Genomic DNA, 21,590 nt, shown 5'->3' with positions numbered 1-21,590 from the left:
GGAGCTGGAAACGAGCTAACTACAGCGCTACAACATACCGATGGGTACCGCATTTTGAGCAGCGGATTTATGCCCCCTGGTGGCTGCAAATGGTAATTATTACAACTAACGATAAAGCTGGTAAAATTATAAATATACGCTTCCTGCGAGTTCCTTCAAAATAAAATACAGGAAACAGGAAATGCTGTCGTTCAACTAAGTTAAAGAAGCTACGGGCAAACCTAGCAGTGTTATATAACCATTTGCTTTAATTGCTGTTTGAATAACACTTTAACTGGTTTATTTTGACTAAAAGATTAGCTAATGTGCCTTGAATATTTTAATTAATAGGATGGTTCTGTTCAGACTAAATAAAACCTTTTTCAGGACATCAATCCTGATCCTATACAAAATCTATTAAAAGGTTCAAATTATTTTAATACAATAAAGACAGGAAGTCTCATGAAACATGAAAAGTAATTTTTTTAGGTTTTGTTAATTTCTCCATGAAAGTGCAGCAAATCCTTGTAATCAAGCACATGGGGAAAAAAAGATCATTAATAACTTTATTGACTCACCATAAGCCAGGAACCAACATTTTAACATAATTATTAAATAACGACATGATAAATAAATCAGATACACAAAATCTATCTGAATATTTATCTGAGGTCAGGCTTGTATTTTGTGGAAAAAGACAATTGCACAATAAAATTATTCAAAAGTAAAAAAAAAAAAAAAAGACTATTTCTGTAGAGTCTGAATAAATAAAGCATCCCAGCAATGATATTCCCTGATTTGAAAAACCGTAAAGTCTCTCCAAAATTCTCTAGATTCAGTTTAGACCTAAAATTAACACATAAATATATCAAATTGCACATCATCAGAATAAACTGAAAATAAATTACCACATGATGTAAAATCTCATTAACATTTTACATTTGTAAAATAAACAACACAAACTTTTAAGATAAACTTGTAAAAAAGAAAATCTCTTTCCAGAAAAAAAATATTAAAAAGAAAACTGCATTTAAATTAGTGTTTTGGTGGAACATCCATCTGTAAACTGGCTTAGTGTCAGAAGCCGCTATGTCCATCTTATCGCCCAGATGAGACGGTTTTTAATTAGACCAGAGACGAGGTCTTCCTGTTGGTCACTAAACCTGCTGATTGACAGCTGCTTCAAGAGAATTCAAACTTCATGTTGTCCTTAAAAGGAGTTTTGTTGATGATCTTGTTGCTGCTGAAGAGTCTAGAAACATAGCAAATCGGGGAACAGATGTGACTCTTTCAGACACAACAACATGGATTCAGATGCTCAGAGATCAGACAGGAATCCTCTAATGATAAACTTCTAAACTGATGGAGCTTTGCTGAGTGTCTGCTCACCTCACAGAACCAATGGAGGGATTGATGGAGACCAGGTGGAGTAACTCAGCAGTGGAGGCATCAGTGATCTGATTGTGACTCAGACTGGAACACAAACACAACACAGAACATTATGTTGGGTTCTACTGGGAACATGTTGAAATTAGGTGAGATCAATCCCAATATCCATGTATTAAAATAATGGAAATTCAGCTGCATTGACCACTGCAAAGCCGTACTAATTAAAGAACCATTTGAAATTTTAGAGAAGTTGTGAACATTCAATTAAGTGGTACAATAGTCTTAGTGTAAAGTTTGTAAATTTATGAGAAGTATTAAAAATCCCAACGTTATTCAAACAACACCCCTGTGACTCTACATGAGTCACTAAAACATACTTGGATCAGTGTCCAGAGCTAGTTGTAATAGAGGGAAAGCAGCTGTTTAATGACTGCTTTGTGAAACTTCACTGACTGATGGTTACTCGATCTGGCTGAAGAAAGAGAATGGGACATAGGTAACCCTTAAGAATCAAAACGAGTCTTTTCCAAAAATCCAGCTAAATAGATTCAGAACAAATCCTGAATAAAAATCCTGGGGTAAAGAGCTGGTTAGTTATTAACCTCTTAGAGAAGGAAGTTAGTTGGGTGGGGCTAACCACCACAAACAACAACAGATGGCGATCAATGTGCTAACAAGACACCTATACAGCAACAACTGGCACAACACGCACTAACAAGTCATTCATAAAACAATAGATGGGTAGGAAGTTAGTTGGGTGGAATCAAGTACCATGTAGAACAACAGATGGCAATCAATGTGCCAACAAGCCACCTATACAGCAATTGTTGGCGCCCAACGTGCCACTGATATAGGAATAGTTGGCACCCAAAGCAATAACGAGTCACCTATGCTTCATGCAGCAGCAAAAGGTGGCACCCAACTTGATAACAAAACGCTATACAGCAATAGGTGGCACAAAATGTGATTAGGGTCCAGACCTTGAGAGATAAGGGTCTCTGGACTTGGTGGTGAACAACAGAGATGTTTTTGCTGAGCACCAAACGTCAGTGACCACCTGTTATACAACGATGATCATTCTGAACCAGGGAGGCCAGTGACAGGTTCCAGATATCCTGCTGGACACAAGTCTGTCCTCATCGTAAAGACACCAACAGGGACAGCAACACGGCTGAAATGTTTGGCTGAAATATTACTGCATCAGGTGCTCCACTTTGACTGGATTAAAACCAAGGGAATGTTTGTGTTTGGCTCCCCCAGAAGGGACAGTCTGGGACACTTACTCCAGGTTGTGGACTTTGTGCAGATGTCTGATGAGTTGGAGCAGCAGTTGGTCTGTCAGCTGGCAGTGACTGAGGTCCAGCTCTGTTAGACCTTCAGAGTAGTCCAGCATCAGAACCAGAGCTCCACAGAGCCTCTGATCCAGTGGGTAGTGACTCAGGTCCAGTTCTCCTCCCAGAGCTCTGCACAGGGACATTGTCCGTCTCACTGTGTCCCTCTGATTGTTCACAGCAAGCAGAGACAGAAGCTGGACCAGGACCGTCTTACTGACTCTAAACAGGAAAAACAGACCAAAGAACATCAACATGAAGGTTAACAAACTTCTTTCTGCTTCAGGGTCCATCTTACTCACCTGAGACGGACTTTGTCCAGGACAGGAAACAGCAGGTCCAGCCCGCTGTCCTCCACCTCACAGTCTCTCAGGTCCAGCTGTGTGTCTCTGCTGCTGTGTCTCAGGACGGTGGAGACGGCCCTGCAGTCAGCAGCCGTCACACTCAGAGGCTCAGTCTGATCCTCCTCTGGTAGATTCACACAGGAGGAGCAGGACAGATCCAACCTGTGCTGCAGAGTCCACAGTAAGTCTGACGCTGCCCCCTGCTGGCTGTCAGAGGAAGCGCAGCAGTGGATTAACCTCAGCAGGAGATTCCTGTCCACACTGGTGGGAACAGAGAAGAAAGAAAACCAACCAGTTAATGAACAGGAGGGAATGGTTCATCATGGGAAGGAGTCCTGAGGAGCAGGCTCTGATATCTGACCTGAGATCAGAAACTGTGTGCAGCAGAGAGAGGATGGACTGTATTCCCTCTGCTGGGATGGAGCTCCACAGCAGCTTCAGTTTAACTCCATCACTGTGTCTGAGGATGAACAGCAGAGCATCACAGTCCTCTGAGTCCAGCTCTGTGCAGTCCAGGTTGATCACATGATCCAGTGACCTCAGCAACCCGGGTATCATGTGACTGTAGTGAGTCCTGAAGATCTCCCTGATGGACGTCCTAACGAAGTTGGGACTGGGCCTGAAAGCAGACAGAGGATTCACCACAACACTTGTTACTTCCAGAAACCAGAAGCTGCTGAGGATCAGACCAACTATGTATTAACAGACAAAAACCTCCACCTTTGAATCACCATCCTGTGCAGAAAGGGCAGCAGCTGAGCAGCTCTATCCTCTAAGAATTGGTTCTTCTTCAGATCCACAGTGATGGACTGAGCTGTCGGCTGCTGCAGCAGGTAGTGAAGAAGCTCCCAGCTCAATGTGCAGGAGCTCAGGTCTCCACCAACCTTATTCAAGAGGGACAATGTCCTGTCTTGTTCTTGGACCTCATGGAGGAGAACCAGAAGCTGCTGGAGTTTCTCTTCACTCAGTCTGCAGAAATCACAGATTAAACTCTTACTGTGTTTCTGATCCGTTTACTTTCTGATAGAGATGATGAAGATGTTTACCTGAGAGTGAGAGGAGCATCATGAAGCAGCAGACTGAAGAGACTCTGAGCAGGGAGTCCGGACTCAGTCAGGTCCAACCGTCCCACTGTCCAGAACCTCAGCAGAGACGCCAAACTGCTGCCGACCTTCAACAAGACTCTCTGTGGCTGAGCTTTGGTGGACACCACAGAAAGCTCTTCTAGGACCACAAGACAGGCCACTCTGCCTCTTCTCACCCACTGAGACAGGAACAAGGCCAGACTGTTGGAGAGTCTGGATCAGAGAGAAGAACAGAGATGAAGGACATCAACATGAAGGGTCAACAGCAGATAAGTGGTGAGAAAGAGATATTGTTCTTCAGGTTCCTGCCTCAGACTGTGGAGCTGTGTTGTAGATCTGAAGAGGACAGCAGCTCCTCTGACGGACATCCGACTGTCTGTGAGGATCAGATCCACTTTAGATCCACACAGGGGGAGAACTTTTCCCACAGAGCCGCAGGTTTTATCATTCAACTCTCCTGTTAGAAAAAGTTTGAAGTTCAGAAGATGCAGGAGAGACACCATCTGCTGGATCTCCTCTCTGGATCTCATTGATAGAGACGAACAAACACTCTGGAAAAACCTTGGCATACACCTGAAACAGAGAAACAATGGAAAGATGAGAAAAACAAAACTTTGTGTTTTTCTAGGATAAATCCTGGAGTAATAGGCCAGAGCAGGCCAAGACATCATGTGAGAATGAGCAAAACTTTGAGTCACAAACAAAAACTTAGAATAGCAAGAAAATATTTCTGACAAGCGCAAATAAGTTTGTTTTGCAAAAAAAGTTAACTTCATGAGTCAAAAATGTGTGATTTAAATTTTTTTTAACGTTTTTTTAAGCAAAACTCAGTAGGCTTTTCTCAAGGTGGCATGCATTAACAATTCAATTTTTGCTTTTGTTTTTTTCGCTTTCTGCAGTTCCACGTTAAAGTTTGATGCAGCTCTGTTTTCCTGAATGGACCGTCTTCATCGTCACTGCAGCAAACAGGCAGCTCTTTTTTATAGATTACAATCACTAAAAGGTTGCATTGTGCCCGTGTTTATATTTTAAATAGTGTAATTCTGTAAAGACAAAGTATGTCTGGTGGTCGAGCTCTGATTTACATATCTTGCTAAATTGCGGGTTTGAATATTGCAATACTTTCCTATAGCAAAGTAGACCTGCAGAAAGAAATTACTAATAAAATATCTTACATGGGCATAGTGTTATGCTCTATATGGAGATGTTCATTAGCTTTGATTGTGTATCTCACATTTTTGTAATTTATCATTGTTTATTAAACTCTGAAAGCTGTGAGGCTTTGTTAATATTCTGTCCTAGAATACGGTTAGATGTGCCCTTTTTTGTTGTTGAGCACCAGCCCCTTTAGTGGTCTCTGCACGGGCCTGCTCCCCAGCTTATTTCAGAGCTATATACTTCAAACCTGAACACTAGGAAATTGAAGAAAAAATTGGTCTGCGCATATCTAGAGTCTAGTGCTCCTTTCATAAAATTTGGTTAATTTTATAAAGCAACTGAAATATGACGATGTGATATGAAACATTGTAATGAAGTTGGTATTAGGCTCCAACACATACTTGAAAAATTGAAGTATGGTGACTGTACCTGAGCTGTGAGATAAAAGGCAGAAGTTTTAGGAAACTCCTCACTTCACTCTCTTCATGTGAGCAATCTGTCAGCATTACTGGTTGGAGTTTCATCACTTCCAGGAGGATGGAGGTCTTTCTCTCTGAGAGCTTTATGGTCCAGACTTCAGGAACTGACTGGAAAACTGACTGTAATGATGGAAGGAGACTCAGACCTGATTTAGTCTCTCTGTCCTTCATCTGGCAGTACAGATCCAGCAGGAAGTCACTCTGGGATTTTCTGTATCCATATTCAAAATTAGTCAGGCATCTGTCATCAAAAGGGAATGTTTTCCATCTGCAGACTGATGCCAACATCTCCAGCATCTTCTCTCCTGTCTGCTGTTCTCTCTCTGCTGCTGCACAGAACAGATTCACTAAGAACCTGGTTTGTTCATGAAGATCTGAGCTTCGACGATCAAAGCTATAACAAAAAAGGAGACAATTAATGATGGTTTGATCTTAGCTGCATAAATTCAACCTTAGTTGTTGCTAGACATGTGGGTGCCTTAGAAACATATGATATGTAGTTGACTTCATGTAGGAAGAACTTACTTTATTAACCTTTTATAATCTGGTTGCAAAGGAGAAGTTAAACACACTACCAATTAAATCAGAATGGAGTGTATTTATGTATATGTGGATAAAGATGTATGTAAATATTACATATGGCACCATTAACTTTCACAAAATATTCAAATGCCATTCATTTTCATAACTTAGATAAAATATAATGACTGTACCTGAGCTGTGAGATAAAAGGCAGGCACTGCAGGAAACTCCTCACATCACTCTCTTCATGTGAGCAGTCTGTCAACTCCACTGGTTTCTTCTCTGATTGGAGTTTCATCACTTCCAGGAGGATGGAGGTCTTTCTCTCTGAGAGCTTTATGGTCCAGACTAAATGAGCTGCTGACTGGAAAACTGACTGTAATGATGGAAGGAGACTCAGACCTGATTTAATCTCTCTGTCCTTCATCTGGGAGTACAGATCCAGCAGGAAGTCACTCTGATATTTACTACTATAGCATAAAGGGAAATCCTCATATCTACAGACTGATGCTAACATCTCCAGCATCTTCTCTCCTGTCTGCTGTTCTCTCTCTGCTGCTGCACAGAACAGATTCACCAAGAAGCTGGTTCCTTCATGAAGATCTAAGTTCAGATGATCAAACCTGGAAAAATAAGAAAACATTTAATCTTGATCTGTCCTCAGCTGCAAAAATACAACCAGACACTATTGTTTGGCTAACTTCTAAATTTATGTTGTTTATGTGATGAAATAAAAAAACCTCCTAACTCATATTTCTATTCAGTCCTGGTGTCAATGTTTCACATGTTTATCTCAAACCATCAAATTTTCGATCTTTTTTGGCACAGAAATGTGTTGTGTTGAGAACAATGTTTTCTTCTGAAATTAATTTATCAAGTAATTAAGATATGACTGCATGTGAATAAAGTCTGAAAGCTTGAATTTTATACCAAACAAATATTAGTTTGATATAAAATATTGCCATGGATATGCTGTTTATGAAGGTTAAAGTGTTGTTGTCAGAACTATAATTAAATCTTTGTGAAATATGGCTGTACCTGAGCTGTGAGATAAAAGGCAGACACTGCAGGAAACTCCTCACTTCACTCTCTTCATGTGAGCAGTCTGTCAGATTCACTTGTTTCTTCTCCAATTGGAGTTTCATCACTTCCAGGAGGACGGAGGTCTTTCTCTTACAAAGGTTTATGGTCCAGATTTCAGGAGCTGACTGGAAAACTGACTGTAATGATGGAAGGAGACTCAGACCTGATTTAGTCTCACACTCCTTCACATAGGAAAAGAGATCCAACAGAAAGTCAAGGCGATCTTTGATGGCATCACCATCATTATCTGTTTTTTCATTTTGAAAACTAAATCTTTCAAATTTGCAGACAGCTGCCAACATGTCCAATATTTTCTCTCCTGTCTGCTGTTCCCTCTCTGCTGCTGCACAGAACAGATTAACCAAGAACCCAGTTTGTTCATCAGGATCACAGCTGTGACCCTCACCATCATCCAAACTGGAACAACAAGGAGGAAACATTTAGCAAAGATTTGATCTGAGCTGCATAAAAACAACCACACTACTGATAGAATCTATCTTTTACACATCTGACAGAATGTGATGAAATTAAAAGATAAAAACGTGTTTGATAAGAGCAGATGAACATTGTTTTTAGGCATATACAAGATAACAGTACAAATACGACTCATTAAAACAGAGTGAAATAATATAACTGTACCTGAGCTGTGAGATAAAAGGCAGACACTGCAGGAAACTCCTCACTTCACTCTCGTCATGTGAGCAGTCTGTCAGCTTCACTGGTTTCTTCTCTAATTGGAGTTTCATCACTTCCACGAAGTCGGAGGTCTTTCTTTTTGAGAGGTTTATAAACCAGGCTTTGGGAGCTGACTGGAAAATTGACATTAATGATGGAAGGAGACTCAGTCCTGCTTTAAACTCTCTGTCCTTCATCTGGGAGTACAGATCCAACAGGAAGTCACTTCTATCTTCATCGTCAGCGTGAATGTCATCAAAAGGGAATGTTTTATATCTGCAGACTGATGCAAAACATTCAAGCATCTTCTCTCCTGTCTGCTGTTCTCTCTCTGCTGCTGCACAGAACAGATCCACTAAGAACCTGGATTGTTTATCAGGATCATAACTGGAATCATCCCAGTCATCCAAATTGAAGCTAAAAAAAAAAAAAGAAACATTTATGATTTTATCAATTTATGAGAAAAAATCTCCACACTCTTTTGATTGACTCCATCTTGTATGTGATGGGGTTTGAATGCTAGCTGCGTTTTCGGTACTTTTACGCAGACTTTTATCTAGAGGTGATTGCTTCAAGTTGAAGAGAGTGATGTTGAGGAAAGTTATACAAGCTGTTGTAGTGAACCCATGTTGGAATACTTTAATGGAGTTACAATTTGTCTGTGAATTATGTTAAAAAACAGGTAAAACGTCTTTGTACTGTGCAGCCACCTGGTGAACAACAATAATAATTACCATGTATAAATAGAAAGAGGTAGACGGCCCCATAATCCTCTTCAATGTAACTTCAAATTTCATTTATACACAACTAAAGGAATTGCAATTAGAATATAGTTAATGAAAGTAATAATAATAATAATAATAATAATAATAATAATAATAAAACAGTAATCTATATATAGTAATAACACCATAGCAAAACAAATATTGGAAATTAAAATTTGTGTCAATGCTTATCTTATGTAATTATTAATAATCCTGACTAATAATTTGTTATTAATTACATTATTAAGAAAGTTAAAATGTCTTCAGTTGAATTGGGCCACTATCCATAAACTGGAACCATAATTCAGAACCACTGGCAGAAAAAAACTTTTCACACAAACCACAATAATCACTGACAGTCTTATTTCAAATTACGTCAGGGAATTTATTAACAAAAAAGCCCAACTTTGCAGCTGAATTATTGAAATAACTTCTTTCTCCAACTACAAACAAGCAATCTAGCTACTAATGGAAAACTCTGGCCTGTATCTTGACTTGAAGATCCCACATACTGCAGGCTTCACACTCACGGTTGAGATTTCACAGTCGAGCGTTCAGATTGATTACATTCCTCGTGACAAATGCCTTAATTTTCACAGTCTAAATGGATACTTGCAAGTTTTATGAGCCAGATGGGTCTGCAGTCCCATTTCTTCTCCACCAGGGCACTGTGGCCTTTATACTACATATATTGGCCTCAAAGTAATTAGTGTTGACCCCCAGAAAAATAAAATATTCCTTTAAAAAAAAGATAAATCATCATAACTCTTTAAAATAATAAATAGACTACAGCCAGTACTGGGTGTGTTCCTCTAACCATACTAGGGGTACCAATAATGGGCTTGTCATTAAAAGCTATTTTATGCTTTAAAAAATTAGAGATCGAAAAGTTCAAGTTAAAAGAACATGGAGTAAAATGGCTGTACCTGAGCTGTGAGATAAAAGGCAGACACTGCAGGAAACTCCACACTTCACTCTCTTCATGTGAGCAGTCTGTCAGCTTCACTCGTTTCTTCTCTGCTTGGAGTTTCATCACTTCCATAAAGTCAGAGGTCTTTTTTTGTGAGAGCTTTGTGGTCCAGAGTTCAGGAGCTGACTGGAAAACTGACTGTAATGATGGAACAAGACTCCGACCTGTTTTAGTCTCCCTGTCCTTCACCTGCATGTACAGATCCAGCAGGAAGTCAACCGGATATTTATCACCAGCTTTAAAAGGGAATGTTTTATGTCTGCAGAGTGGTGCCAACATGTCAACCATCTTCTCTCCTGTCTGCTGTTCTCTCTCTGCTGCTTCACAGAACAGATTCACCAGGAACCTCCTTTGTTCATGAAGATCTGAGCTCCCAGATGCAATCCTGTAACAAGAAGGAAACAATTAGTGATGATTTGATCTGAGCTGTGCCACATTGTTGTCTGTTTTGTCTTATTTCAAGTGTATTAAGACATATGTAATACAAACTAGACCAAAATACTTGGCAAGATATTTTGTTTTTACAGTAAACCAATATTAACTCCATATTTCTTTGTTGTGATTATGCTTCTGTGAGATGCTTCATTTATCTTTTTGACATATTGGGTTGTTTAGTTTATCTCTGGTCTTTCAAAAAAGTTTTGTCTTCTTCTGTTGTATTGGAAGTTGCTAAATCTTGCTGACATGGATAATTTGATCCAGCAGTTGACTTACCTGGGTCCCTGTATCCTGCTTGACTTGAGCTTCAGCACTTTGAAGAGTATGACGGTGGCTCTCTGCAATGGGAGGACACTCAAGCCTGTTTTAAGCTCATAAGAGAACAACTCCAGCAGGAATTCAGACCATTTCTGTTTAAGAGGTGCTTCTTTATAGATGTATATTGATGCCAACATATCCAGCGTCTTCATTTCCTTTTGTTTATCTTTTTCTGCTGCTGTGCAGAACAAACTCCGGAGAAACCGGATTTCTTCAGAAGCTTCCGATACCCAAGGCTCAAAGCTAAACAATTCACACAAAAAAAATTTAATGGTTAAACTAATTATATTAAAATGAACAATTACTGAAAATAAGACAGATTATATAAAGACGTTTAAAAACTTAAGGGTTGTACCTGAGCTGTGAGAAAAAAGGCAGACACTCTAGGAAACTCTTCACTTCTCCCTCTTCATGTGAGCAGGCTTTCAAAACCACTTGTTTCTTCTCTGATTGGATTATCAGTTCCCGCAGCATTAAGGTATTTCTCTCTGAGAGGTCAGTTATCCAGACATTAGCAACAGACTGGAAAACAGACTTTAACAAAGGAAACAGACTCAAGCCTGTTTTCGTCTCACAGTCCATCGCCTGACCGTACAAACTCAACAGGAAAGCCTTCTGGGCTTGCTCGTTCATATCCATGTCGCTCACAGGTATTATTTTAAACGTGCAGACTGATGCCAACAGCTCCAGCATCTTCTCTCCTGTCTGCTGTTCTCTCTCTGCTGCTGCACAGTACAGAGTCACCAAGAAACTGGTTTGCTCATGAAGTTTTGAGCTCTCAGGAACAAATCTAGAGGAAGAAGAAGAAATACATTTACCACCAACTTTAATATTTAACCGTCATAAAATACAGTCTAATTATTAAAAACTATCCTGTTCAGATAGAAATTGAAATACAGTTGATGTACCTGAACTTGGATATATAAGGCAAACACATTAGGAGGTTCCTCACTTCACGTTCTTCATATGACCAGCCTGTCACCTTCACTTGTTTCTTCTCTGTTTGGACTTTCAACACTTCCAGGAGGATGGAGGTCTTTATCTTTGAAAGGTCTAAAGTCCAGATTTCAGGAGCTGACTGGAAAACTGACTGTATTGATGGAAGGAGACTTAAGCCCGTTTCAGTCTCACAATCCTTCATCTGGGAGTACAGATCCAGCAGGAAATTACGTCTACATGTTTCATCGACGAATCTGTTATTGAATGGAAAATGCTCGTATCTGCAGACTGATCCTAACAGCTCCAGTATTTTCTCTCCTGTCTGCTTGTCTCTCTCTGCTGCAGCACAGAAAAGCCTGGTTAAGAATCTTTTTTGCTCAACAGAGCTTGACCAAAGAGGAACCACACTGCAACAACAAAAAGAAAAAATATATTATTTATACACACATCTATCTCTGGAAGACATAACGCCACACAACTGTATCTCAAAACCAGTAATTAATCATAATCATCATAAAATCTGTAATCTTAAATTTCTTTTACCATTAGCAAATCAATCCCTATTGCCTTTTTTAATTTTAGCACATTTGCTTCACTTTGAGGTAGTACAATTAGTAGAAAAATAGTAGAAAAAGTAAAAATAAATAAATAAATAAATATTATAGTGACATTTTTGCCCATAACTCATTGGTATTATTGAAACTGTCTTAAAATGTGATATTATATACTATATAAGATCAGTAATATAGGACTCATTTACCTGAGTTGTGAGATATAAGGCAGACACTGTAGGAAACTCCTTAATTCAGCCTCTTCATGTGACCAGCCAGTCAGATTAACTTGTTTCTTCCCTGACTGAAGTTTTAGAACGTCCAGTAGCATGGAGGCCTTCGTCTTTGAGAGGTAAACAAACCATATTGCAGGATCTGCTGACTGGAGGACTGACAGGAATGATGAAAAAGTCAGGTCTGTTTCAGTCTTAGAGGAGTACAGGTCCAGCAGGAAATCACACCATTTCCACTGGAGCGGAGTTCCTTTATATGTGCAAACTGATAACAGATCCAGCATATTTACTCCTGTCTGCTCTTTCATTTCTGCCGCAGCACAGATCAACATTTCCAAGAACCAGATGTTCTCTGATGATTCAGCCAGTCCAGTCACAAAACTGATAAAAGACAAAACGAAAGTTAAGAAAAAAACTGCAAACCAAAAGAGAAAGTGTTAAAGATTCAAATGGGAAAGTACCTGAGCTTTGAGAGATAAGGCAGACACTGAAGCAAGTTTCTCATTTCATTCTCATCATGTGACCATCCTGTCAGCTGCACGTTCTTTTTCTCTGTTTGGAGTTTGAGCATTTCCAGGAGGGTGGAGGCCTTTCTCTCCGAGAGGTCTATGAGCCAGTCTGCAGGAGTTGATTGGAAAACTGGTCGCAGGGTTGGAAAGTCAGTGGAAAGCCCTTTGCTACTTGCATGTTGATGTAAATCAACAAGAGTATTCACCAAGTCAGTTTTAATCTGACAAATTGTCACGAGCTCAGGCATTACAGTATGAAACTTTTGTTTGCTATGCAGTGCTGTTGTGAAGCATAAATCCAGGAACATGTTCTTCTGATCCTTTTCCATTGTGTTGTTGCATTCTTCCTGGTTCATTGAACCTACAGATCTGTAGGTCATCCTGAAGGTTCATAAATTAAACATCTTGATTTAGTTCAGTGTATCCCAATCTGAACTCATGCACATACAGGACTGCAGATATGAATTGGCTCATGCTATAATCTGGTAAAGAGCATTAAATGGTGACATTTATGTTTGAGCTGCAAAAACAATGTACATTGTGAGAACTACATGGGACTTTTGGTTTCTCAAGTCACCACAGTCCTTCAAAAAGCTATTGGTCGTCCAGTAAATCCTAGGTATTCACAGGGTGTTAGGGGCCACAACCATCCATACACAGATTAAAAACAAAGCTATACAAAGTGCAGAGTTACGCAGTGAAACACTCGAACAGGTCTACGCAGCATGTCTCCACAAAACATATGGGCGGTCCAAGCAATCAATGCAAAGAAAAAATAATGGTGCTCCTACATTTTCTGATTTGAAAATGTTAGCCAATAAGGATTCATGTTGGATCGTGATTAGGGATTTTAGCTTTCCAACTTGCATTTCATTTCAGTCTAACGTTCAATGAGATACCTCTAAAAGGGTGACTATAATTCAGCCTGTATACTCATGAGCCAAGCATGTTTGACGTGTACAGTGGTACAGTGTTCTCTGAAAATGATCCCTCAGACAGGGATCATATAAATGTCAATACAGGTGAACCTGCTCTGCAGGAGCACCTTCCAAATCATTCAGTTTGAGAGAAAGATGGTGCTCACAACAAAAAGTTAGAGGTGCACTACCAGGCACTGTGACACTCCACAACACCAACATGCAGTGGGCTATGGCGCCCAGTTCAATGCATCAACTATAAACTTTGCTTAACCCATCCTTGGTATCATGGTTACTGGTGGATAAAAACCTATTTAAAATACAGGTAAGATGCAAGTAAATTCCGGTGGCCAGTAGACTTATTTCGTACAGAAAACCTTGAGCTTGTCAGATGTACTAGACGAGTGGCATCACAGTGAAGAGTCTACTTATCCTACAGTGATAATGAAGCTTGTTTGAAGCGTTCTGAAAATGGTCTGTATTTTCTTTTTCCAAATGAAACAACACGCCAGATGAATTAAGAAACAATGTCCATCAAACCTCCACAATTAGACTTTTTCACATTCAATTAAATTTTGACTTTTTTTTTTTTTTTTTTTTTTTACACAAACTCCTAGGACAACTAAGTATTGTTAAACTAGACCTGCTTCTGGCAAAAACAGCTAAAACAAATACAATTTAATGCATAAAGCAATCTCTGTGTGCTGCTATTAATATGGGACAGGAAGTAAACAAATGTAGACATACATCCAGGTCTCGATTGTATTGTAGCAACATCACAGCAGCTGTCTTATTTCCGGTATCTAACTAAATCTGCCTGAACTGAGGCATACATGCTTTGAACTGGAATTATGGCTCACATGTTAAACCACCATTCATCAAAAATTTGAAATATAAAATCAACATATACATAACATTTCTAAATATGTTTTAGAAAAAAGCAAATGAACTGACCTGAGAGAGCTGATGCAGGGCAAAGTCTCTAAAAGAGAGTCGCGCAAAATCGGGCAGAGTGGATCTTTTCTATCCCCGTAGAGGCAAACATTCACCTTTGTTGCAATCGTCTGCAAAATTTTCACAGCTCTGTCAAACAGCTTTTTTTTACCCACAACTGGGAGGTATAGCAGGTTCCCACTGAGACCCAGTAAGGTTTGGTAATCCATCTGTTCTTCACTGAGAAGAAAAACCTTCCACAGCTGCTGTCTGAGGGTATCGTACCTGTAAGGCAAATGCATGATAATGTTTATTTAGAGTGCTCAGTCATAAAGTACGCTACTAAGTATTACAAAGTACATCCATTCATACCATTCAACGTTTTTAAGACATCCAAACAGATGTCTCATTCCTTGCGCAGTGACTGTCACATCCTGAAGGTTCAGACTTATTTTTCTGTCCTTTGACTGAGTGACCACATAGGCCACAGCACAACAGGAATAAGAGTCCAGATTCGCTCTGCTGAGGTCAAGATGATAGTCCAGTTTGTCCAAAAAGGAAATGCAGACTTCAGAGCTCTGCGACTCAAACAAACACTGATATACAAACAGTGTGTCCACATGAAGCTCACTGATATTAGCGACAGCCTGATGAAAAAATATGTCAATTATCTCTTTGAAAAACCATCCAGATATTTCCTGGAGCTCTTCAGCTGGAATCAGACAGCTCATCAAACGTGGATTCTTCTCATTCAACAAACGGCACATGAACGGGATAAGATGCTTCATGTGTTTCTTCTCCTCGGTGAGGCACTGCTGGAAAACCTTCCTGATTTTATCAGGATTCTTCAAAAGCCACAGAGCTGCAAAAAAGTCTTGCATCAAGTAATGGAGAAAAGCGTAGAGGGTTGTGGTTTCAGTAGGAGTAACTTTGACATCAAGTGTTGTCAGGAAGGAAAGGACACAGCCATCTTCACAGGAAAGTTCTTCCAGGTTCACAGTTTTTCTTTCAGTTGCATTAAAAGCAGCTTCAGCCAAAGACAGGATTCCATTTCTCTTGGTTTTGATGAACTGATTGAGATTCCTGATTCTGGTTTTGTTGCTGTTGATCTGGAGGCCAAACCGAACAATATTAATGTATATTTCAGTCACAGTTCTGGGCTGCAGAGAGTCTTTTGATGGAAAGCTGGCAGCCACCATCAGTGCGTACATTGGAACATGACAAAGAGTCAACAGCTCCATATTTCTAAGAACCTTTCTGTGATTTTCACCCAGAATTGAAAACAAATATGTCTTTATCGTTTCCTCACTGAAGCCTTTCACCTCCACTCTGAGCCAGTCTTCAGGACAAAGGTCCTTCCCATTATCTGGTCTACAGGTAATGATGATTTTAGCATCAGGTAAGAAATCTTTCTCTACAAGATTATTCACAATTGATGAAGAGAAATCTGTGACTCCATCTAAAATGATAGTAACATTATCAGAGTTGCACTTTATGTCCTGTAAGACTTCATCTTTGCCCTTATCTGGTTCACTGCATGCAGTGAAAAGTAGATCCTCCAAACTCATGGTTGGTGGGATGTTGGTTAATTTCCTCATGTCAACATAAAACATGTAATCCAGCTCCTTGTTGTCTCTTTCTGACCACAGTCTCAATATTTCATGACTCAGAGCCGTCTTTCCAATACCAGGTTTCCCAACCAGAAGGATGTTTTTATCTGTTTTCAGCAGGTCACTGGGGGAGATTTCAGGTTTGCGCTTTGGACTGCAAGTCCTTAACTTTTTAGGACGGCACATCTCTCTTTTAAATCTCTTTATTTTTGTTGGAAAATTCTTCCCTTGAATATCCAATATCAGTGAAGCGTACAACAGTTCAGGTTTCTTGTTTTCTGCAAAAAGATTTTCACTTCTCTTCCAAAAGTCCTTTGATACTTTTTCTGCTTTTGATTTCAACTTTGCTTGATATCTGTAGCATGGCCTTGATTCTGAGATTAAAAAATAAAAAGAAGAAACATTCATTTTGTAGATGGTAGCATTTATATCACAAATGACACTAAGGAATCAGTACAAAGATAAAATATGAAAAGCGTAAAATAATAATTACCCTGTGTGTAGTTGTGATCAATTTCTGGATCTTCTGTGAAGGAAAAGCAGCTGATCCAGTGGTGCAGGTCAAACTTTGTAGCCTCAGTTGAAGCTTCAAGACTGTTCTTAAAGAGAGAATCTGGTCTCTCTAAAGTTCTCCTTCTTGTCTGGTCAATAATCCTTAGAAACCTGTAGCAGGCTGCTTCACCTTTTCTAGTGACCGAGTCCAGTATTGCTCTGGTTCTATTATAGTCATCTTTCTCTGCCTTTATCGTATTGACCTCTTCATCAGTGAAAACTTCTTGCTGATGCAAGTTTTCAAGAATCACTGACAGATTCCTCAGTTCTCCAACTAGGTGAACTCTGGCATTGGCGATATAATCTTTCGCAGACTGTTTTGAACAAGCCATGACACTTGACCTCTCTTCTGCACATAAACCAGACGTAGAACGTAGAAACATTTATGTACGTTGGGTACGTAATTTAGAACTTACTCAATGTAATTTGTACATTAGGAAATGTAGAACTTACCTTTAAGGTCTACATTAAGGGTAAGCTGCCCATAAGGTCTCAAATGATGATGAACTATCAATGGTTCATTACCTTCCAACACTGAGAAAACAAGAAAATTAACAACTAAATACAAAGCATCCAGTAAGATCAGCATTTACTGGTAGAATTTATTTTTGCATGTTTTATAACAAATCTTAAACATCACCTGTTCTGACCGTCAACAAATGATATTCGTTGGTGAAAACAGGCCTGGACTACACGGTGTAATAAAGGAGTGATTTTTCTCATTTTCTCTGGACCTAGAGACAAAAGGATTGAATCTCAATGAAACATCGTGGAGGTTCTCACATATGCAACATTATAAACCACAATAGAAAAAGAAATTAGTCAATGTTCTCAATGAGCACAGGTAGGCCTGTCATGATAACAAATTTTGCTGGACGATTAATTGCCTAAAAAATTATTGCAATAAACAATAATATTGTTTCAAGACCTTTTGACACTGATTTAATGGAAATGACTAATAATACACGCTATTTCCTGATACGTGTTCTTTTGAAAATAAGGTGCAACACTGGAACTGATAAACTAAATAAAACAACCAAAAACAAAAATAAAATGGATTCTCTGACTCCATTAACAAAATACGTACTTGAATAAAAACTAAACATAAAGTCAAAGTGAAAATAAATACAGAATTCAACCAAAGGAGTGCAGATTATGAAGTCTGTATACTATATTGCCCTTCAGTAATCACTAGATTTAAATAGAGAAAACGGGCACATCCGATTACCTAATGCATTACCTAATGCAATAGTTCACACTACACCATTTTTGCCCCTATTTTTCCCTTATGACAATCTTAGATCGTTGGCCGATCCAAGATTGTCGCTTGTGGTTTCGTAACCGATCATCCTGTAGTGTGTGGTGGGTTACGGTAGATCATCGTGGCCGCTCCGATCTATATCAGGGGTTTCCCCGACTGGGAGCTTAAAGCTGAATGTGACAGGTAGCCAATCAGAAAGCATGGATTCTCCTCCGTGCTTTCTGAGGGGAAATTACGGAGGGGAATCCCAAACAGCTGAAACGGCGCAACAAGTTCAGCGGACATCGGAGATATGTGGAAACAACATTAATATTTATTCAACATTTCGTGCAAATAATATAGAAATGACAAGGGGAGGAGTTGGAGCCAAATTACTACCAAACCTGTAAGTTTTCAACTGTTGTTTGTTAACGTGACATAAATAGGTTATAATGATTTTCATTCAGTCAGGACTTTACGCTGACTTTAGCCACATCCATCACATGTAGATTCTAGTAAAGCATTGATTAATGCCTGATTTTAAAATTAGTTAACTGGACTTTTAGTCATTATTTTGTGCCCATGTGGCTGGACACCACACGGCACGACGAACCGAACCGTTATACCTAGGATTTCTGTCGGCTAAGGGGTCTCTCAGGGTTTGAAAATGGGCCGACAACTCGTGTAATGTGCGCTGGACATTAGACTAAGGAAATGGGGAAGGGAGAGTCAGTGGAGAGCACCGGAGCTGAACCTTTTTTCATTCAGTGTCATCAACAGAAAGAAAAAGGCCGGAAGAGACGATAAAGACGATAATGAAAATGAGATCGATAGGTTTAATTTATCGTCCGATTAATTGATTTATCGTTTATTGCGACAGGCCTAAGCACAGGACTGTTGGGTGTTTCAGTGAGCCAGAGAAGCAACGTCAGAGGTGTGGCCATTTTTTTACTGTGTCTAAAGGGTAGAAAAATTTACATGATTTCTGTATGTATCAGTTAATATCGACTTTAACTTCTAATGTAATAGCAAATATTAAATTTCTCCAAATTTGTATCTCTAGTTTAAATAGACCGAAGTATTAAAATTGTCTGACAGACGAGGTATAACTGTAAACACAAACCACTGCTACTAATGTGAATTTTTGATACCTGTTTAACCCTTTCAATAAGCTGGCACAACTTGTACAGGTTGCCAATACATCATGGGGCAACAGAGATACAGAAATACACCTAAGGACAACTGTGGTCACCATGCAACATGAGGGCCAGAGTTCCCAAAGAGTAAACACTCGGGGGAAAAAACATGCAAATTTAAAAATAAACCCTTTTGGAGGAAGGCAACAGTCCTTTCTACTTACCTTGAGTATTTTCTTTCTCCCATGAACGAAACTCATCAGGTGTTTATATGTTACATTTAACAAAAATTAAGTTATTATAATAAAGTTAGTCTACTGTTGGACTGAAATTACATCTATGAAGTTTATTGTCGTTTTCATTGGATCAACCAAACTATTCGCATAAACCCGTGAAGTTATTCAAATTGTAACATTTGCTAAAGCTACTTGGTTAGCAACATCACAGTATAGCTAGGTAAGCTAACATCAAGCAAACTTTAAACTCCTGAAAATACTCCATGTTTAAAGATCTCTGTTTGCCTTTCACAGAAGATGAAACGACTCCCGTTAAAATCACAATAAACACCTTTTTCTACCTTTACACTGAAGTTCTGCAGTTATCATTAAAGTTAGTTAACATGCGAATCTGGTGTTTTGAAAAGGACGTAGAAAGTCGACCGGAAATAGAAAAACCTCACCTGAGCCTCCTTCAAGACGCACAGAAATGAATGAGTCTTTTCAGCAAAGCGTTTCTTTTGGGCTTAAACAACACACACATTAAAGATATTTATCCAATTTGACAGAGCTAAATAAAAAAAAAACAACAACACCTTCCATCGTGTCCTATTAGACCGAAAAATACTCGTCTATTTTCAATAAAATGTGAAAACAAGTACATCTAAATAGTTCCTGCCTCGGCTTTAATCTAAACGATTCAGTGAAAACAGGGGAAATTATAACCTGTGGATACGGTTTAGCCTTACCAGTGTGACCTCTTTCTTTTCTCTTTATGTGTTTCGTTCTGAGAACATTGTATTGCGCTTTTACTTTCACTTTGAAGGAGACAAAACTCTTAAAATCCACTAGATGACACTATTGGACCAAAAACATACCAAACCATTCGCCACGTTTACCATCAATCAATATCAGGTGCGTGACTACGGAAGCGCATTGCTATCACGCAGGAAAAAAAAAATTCGAGTGCTATCACGTTATAACGTGATACGTATCTTGTTAAAACGTGATACATATCTTGTTAAAACGTGATAGTTATCTTGTTAAAACGTGATATGTATCTTGTTAAAACGTGATAGTTATCTTGTTAAAACGTGATATGTATCTTGTTAAAACGTGATATGTATCTTGTTAAAACGTGATAGTTATCTTGTTAAAACGTGATATGTATCTTGTTAAAACGTGATATGTATCTTGTTAAAACGTGATACGTATCTTGTTAAAACGTGATAGTTATCTTGTTAAAACGTGATACGTATCTTGTATAAACGTGATACTTTTATGTCCAGGAAGTGGCGATATTATGCTAGGCTTTTACAGTGGCTAACATGAATTAGTCAGGTTTCCCTTCATGTTTGGTCTACACGGATACGGATGCTGCTTTGCACTGTGGTTAAAACCATTAATAGCATGCTACTCTTAGCAGGATCCTAAATAGAACGGGGCTGCACAGAAGGAAACGTCAATTCGGTTCTCTAGCTGTGGCGACGTTCCTGACTGTCTGGATCGAAGCTGGAGTTGGCTATCGATTGTAGCTTCTGATTCGGGAAATGGCTAAAGAGCGATTAGAACGGAGGCTCAGATGTATTTGCTGAACATTTTCTGTTCAGATTTATTTTTTTTAACAGTACACTTGCTGAACAACGGCAACGGCTGTTCGTAACCAAGCAACCGAAATCAACAGAAGGCTAGATAGTGGCAAAAGACAAAACTAGATCCTGTTAAGCATTCTTCAAAATAAAAGACTTCCTCTCAAGTTAAAATGCATCCCTGTAAGCCACAATAGCCAAACAGAAAGGCAGGTGCTCTAGGACAAAAAAATGAAAGAAAACAGAAAGCTAAAATAATAGCAAATATTGTAAATGTGATAGTTCATTTATAATGCATTCCAGATACAAAAAGGTTTTTAAATCTCTCATGTTTGAAGTTTCACAATTCAGATAAAGGTTTCACAAATCACAAACTAGGTTTGAAATATTCTGCCATTGGCGTAGAATAATCTACTCCAGATTTGAAGTGTCGATGTATGTTTGTTTTTAAAGCACATCAGGTGATTTCTTAACACTTGCATGTTAAATCTAATTCCATGATTAGTTACTTATTTACAGGGCTGCACAGTGGTGTAGTTGGTAGAGCTGATGCCTTGCAGCAAGAAGGTTCTGGGTTCAATTCCTGGCACGGGTCTTTCTGTATGGAGTTTGCATGTTCTCCCTGTGCATG

The 21,590-nt window shown here is 39.1% G+C and overlaps 1 protein-coding gene across 2 annotated transcripts; it reads right to left on the bottom strand.

Annotated features, from left to right (window-relative positions):
* Nucleotides 1-531: 531 nt before the first annotated feature.
* LOC103457268 (uncharacterized) lies at nt 532-20,261 on the bottom strand. Of its 2 annotated transcripts, none has more exons than XM_008397285.3 (24): nt 20,120-20,261; nt 17,420-17,513; nt 17,233-17,313; nt 16,721-17,128; nt 14,990-16,601; nt 14,639-14,902; nt 12,720-13,148; nt 12,235-12,639; nt 11,444-11,881; nt 10,891-11,325; nt 10,494-10,778; nt 9,736-10,164; nt 8,010-8,462; nt 7,326-7,787; nt 6,479-6,910; nt 5,716-6,159; nt 4,438-4,701; nt 4,090-4,341; nt 3,764-4,012; nt 3,405-3,662; nt 3,002-3,304; nt 2,652-2,921; nt 1,369-1,452; nt 532-1,231 (listed from the first exon to the last, which is right to left on the bottom strand). In XM_008397285.3, the coding sequence occupies exons 4-24, from the start codon at nt 17,109-17,111 to the stop codon at nt 1,162-1,164; spliced, it is 8,229 nt and encodes a 2,742-aa protein (XP_008395507.2). In that variant the 5' UTR covers nt 17,112-17,128; nt 17,233-17,313; nt 17,420-17,513; nt 20,120-20,261; the 3' UTR covers nt 532-1,161. The 2 variants fall into 2 exon arrangements, with proteins under 2 accessions (XP_008395507.2, XP_008395516.2); XM_008397294.3 differs by lacking the exon at nt 20,120-20,261 and adding an exon at nt 19,380-19,836.
* Between the last annotated feature and the right edge of the window lie 1,329 nt (nt 20,262-21,590).

This window comes from Poecilia reticulata, chromosome 2 (genome assembly GCF_904066995.2).
Source record: "Poecilia reticulata chromosome 2, P_reticulata-male-v2, whole genome shotgun sequence".
NCBI lineage: Eukaryota > Metazoa > Chordata > Actinopteri > Cyprinodontiformes > Poeciliidae > Poecilia > Poecilia reticulata.
The sequence above is the reverse complement of the archived record's forward strand: the minus strand, read 5'-3'. Positions and strand labels throughout refer to the sequence as shown.

What these genes read in the sequence shown, in the direction of transcription:
- LOC103457268 (XM_008397285.3), bottom strand. Translation starts at nt 17,111, where the DNA reads ATGGCTTGTTCAAAACAGTCTGCGAAAGATTATATCGCCAATGCCAGA. An exon ending in CCTTTTATCTCACAGCTCAG is followed by an intron (nt 8,463 to 9,735) that starts GTACAGCCATTT and finishes TTTTTTTTTTAG; the next exon opens with CTTCAATTTGGATGACTGGG. An exon ending in CACAAAGTCCACAACCTGGA is followed by an intron (nt 1,453 to 2,651) that starts GTAAGTGTCCCA and finishes TTTGTGTTCCAG; the next exon opens with TCTGAGTCACAATCAGATCA.